The 2,500-nt window shown below is 36.6% G+C and overlaps 1 protein-coding gene across 2 annotated transcripts in view; it reads left to right on the top strand.

The window, feature by feature from the left end:
- Tbc1d8-9 (TBC1 domain family member 8/9) overlaps window positions 1-2,500 on the top strand; it is a 29,278-nt gene that overhangs the window by 13,696 nt on the left and 13,082 nt on the right. For both annotated transcript variants that reach the window (XM_070115533.1, XM_070115532.1), the window contains exons 13-16: window positions 185-341; window positions 968-1,171; window positions 1,784-2,042; window positions 2,253-2,368. In XM_070115533.1, the coding sequence (XP_069971634.1) occupies window positions 185-341; window positions 968-1,171; window positions 1,784-2,042; window positions 2,253-2,368 (736 nt within the window). The remainder of the gene's footprint in view (window positions 1-184; window positions 342-967; window positions 1,172-1,783; window positions 2,043-2,252; window positions 2,369-2,500) is intronic.

Below are 2,500 nucleotides of genomic sequence, written 5' to 3'. Positions count from 1 at the left end.
CCTTTGTCTCTGTGTCTCTGATTAGTTTATGTATTGACAGAAGCACTATGGTATTCATACTTGTGTGACTAAACTTGTTAATGATGTCCATTACTCCACTGACGACTATTCAAGAATCTTAGGAGTATTATCAATGTATAATAGAACAAAAACAACACTTTTTTCACTCCTTCCATTTTTCAAGGAGGAGGAAAGAGTGAGAAGAAAAGAGCACATCTGGGAGAGACACTGGGGAGAGTATGGCAGAGGGGTGACCATGTACAGGACAGTAGAAACAGCACGTCTTGTCCTGGAGGGTCTTCCGGACTCTGTGCGGCCTGAAATATGGATGGTGTTTTCTGGTGAGTTAACTTGTAAATTATGAGATCTCTGCCTCTGATAGTGTGTTATTACATAAGTAAAACCTGTTATTATAGAGTCATTGTTTGTTGTTGTAAAGTCAGACTCTGTAATTATAGAGTCAGTGCCAGTTATTGCAGAAGCAGTGCCTCATATTTCAGAGTTAAATCTGGTAATTGTAGAACCAGTGCCCCTTATTGCAGAATTGAAGCTGAACCAGAGACTTATTTTGGGTTTCCAGCTGCCACAGAATAGCCTTTATATTTAAAAATTTGGGCTTTTGTCTCTGAATGACCTTTATATCTAAGAATTTGGGTTTTTTTCTTTCATTCAATTAAATGGTACCATTCTCAAAACATGTATTATATTTTTGATAAGCCCTAAAATTTGATAGAATTGTTAGTCCAGTCAGGCAGTGCTGGAAACTTGATTTTAAGTAAGCAAAAGATGTTCTGTATGTTGTGTCCTTACCAAAGGGAGGCTCAGCTTAGTTAGTGTCGATCATGTGACTGCTAATAGTCATTGTGGCTTCAAAGCACAATCTAAAGATTGTTATTGTAGGATTAATTTCTAATCATTATTGCCATATACAGAACTGAATTGACTAAGGTTATGATGTGTCTTACAGGTGCTATCAATGAATTGACAACCAATGTAGGAAGTTATGAACAGGCTGTGGTAGCAGGGCTGAAGAGAGGGGGTCCTGCTAATGATGAAATTGAGAGAGACCTACACCGTTCCCTTCCGGAGCACCCTGCTTTCCAAAGTGAAATGGGGATATCAGCACTAAGACGAGTTCTCTGTGCTTATGCCTGGAGGAATCCTGCTATTGGTTAGTGTTTAGACTGTGTTTATGCATGTGAATTGATGAAGTTCATTTAATGTGTTATCATTATTGATCATTATCCATTTTCTTTAGGGAAGAGGGAAGGATTTAAAGTTTAGATTTATTTGCAGGTGTTGCCTGTAAATTTGTATGATTTTTGAATAAAGGTGGGACAGTCATAATTAACACCAGGGGATTCAGTATATTTTTTGAGAATGAAATTATTTATTTTGAAGGAGCTATGTAGTTCTGTACTGTAGTATATGATTAATAGAAATGTTATTGACAATTATGAAATATTTTGTTCAGTCTGCTGTGTATGTTTCCATAGTTTATATGCATATATATATATATTTTATCGTTATAGAAGTTTACGATAGTTTGAGTGACGTAAATTCCCACAAGATGCCTCTTCATATATTCCATGAATTAAATGAACACGAGCAGTATGATAAAGGCAATGGTGAACTCACAAGACAAGACAGTAAAACTGGAATAAGGATTAATGAATAGTCTGGTCTGACTCAAAATGTTTTTGCGATTTTCTAATTATTGTGGTTGCATTTTGTTTCATCTATCTTAGGGCTTATCTAGTAATTACATATTTATGTGCTCTAGGTTACTGCCAGGCAATGAACATTGTTGCATCAGTGCTCCTCGTGTACTGCAATGAAGAGGAGTCCTTCTGGCTCTTAGCGGCACTCAGTGAACGCCTTCTTCCTGACTATTACAACACCAGAGTAGTTGGGGCTCTAGTTGATCAGGGGGTGCTTGAGGACCTTATTCTGGACCATTTGCCCGGCCTTCACGATAAGCTGACTGAATTGGGCATCATTTCTCTGATCTCCCTCTCTTGGTTCCTGACTCTCTTCCTCAGGTAAGGATTAGTTAATAGATTTGAAGTCAAAATATATTTTTTTCCATTTCTAGGTTTCTAAATGCATTCACTTTTTTTAATGTATACACTCATCTTTCATCAACACCTGTGCATGTCCTATTTCCTGAGATGCATAATTTCCCAGAATATTTACATTTTACAAACATATTGAACTGAAAATATAACTAGTGATTGTTCTTTCTTCTACAGTGTTATGCCATTTGAAGCAGCTGTTCATGTGGTCGATTGCTTTTTCTATGATGGTGCACGCGTTGTATTTATGGTCGCTCTTGCCATCTTGGAAGCAAACAAAGAGACACTAGAGAGTAAGTATTTGCTTTATTGTAATATGCTTTTCAGATGCTGATGTTTATTGATGTTTTTTCCTCTACTTATATGAAGTGTGGTTTTGTTTGTATTGAAAGATGATCAAAAATATGTTTGTTCTTGTAATCTGT

Source organism: Penaeus vannamei, chromosome 37 (assembly GCF_042767895.1).
Source record: "Penaeus vannamei isolate JL-2024 chromosome 37, ASM4276789v1, whole genome shotgun sequence".
In the NCBI taxonomy this organism is placed as follows: domain Eukaryota; kingdom Metazoa; phylum Arthropoda; class Malacostraca; order Decapoda; family Penaeidae; genus Penaeus; species Penaeus vannamei.
The sequence above is the reverse complement of the archived record's forward strand: the minus strand, read 5'-3'. Positions and strand labels throughout refer to the sequence as shown.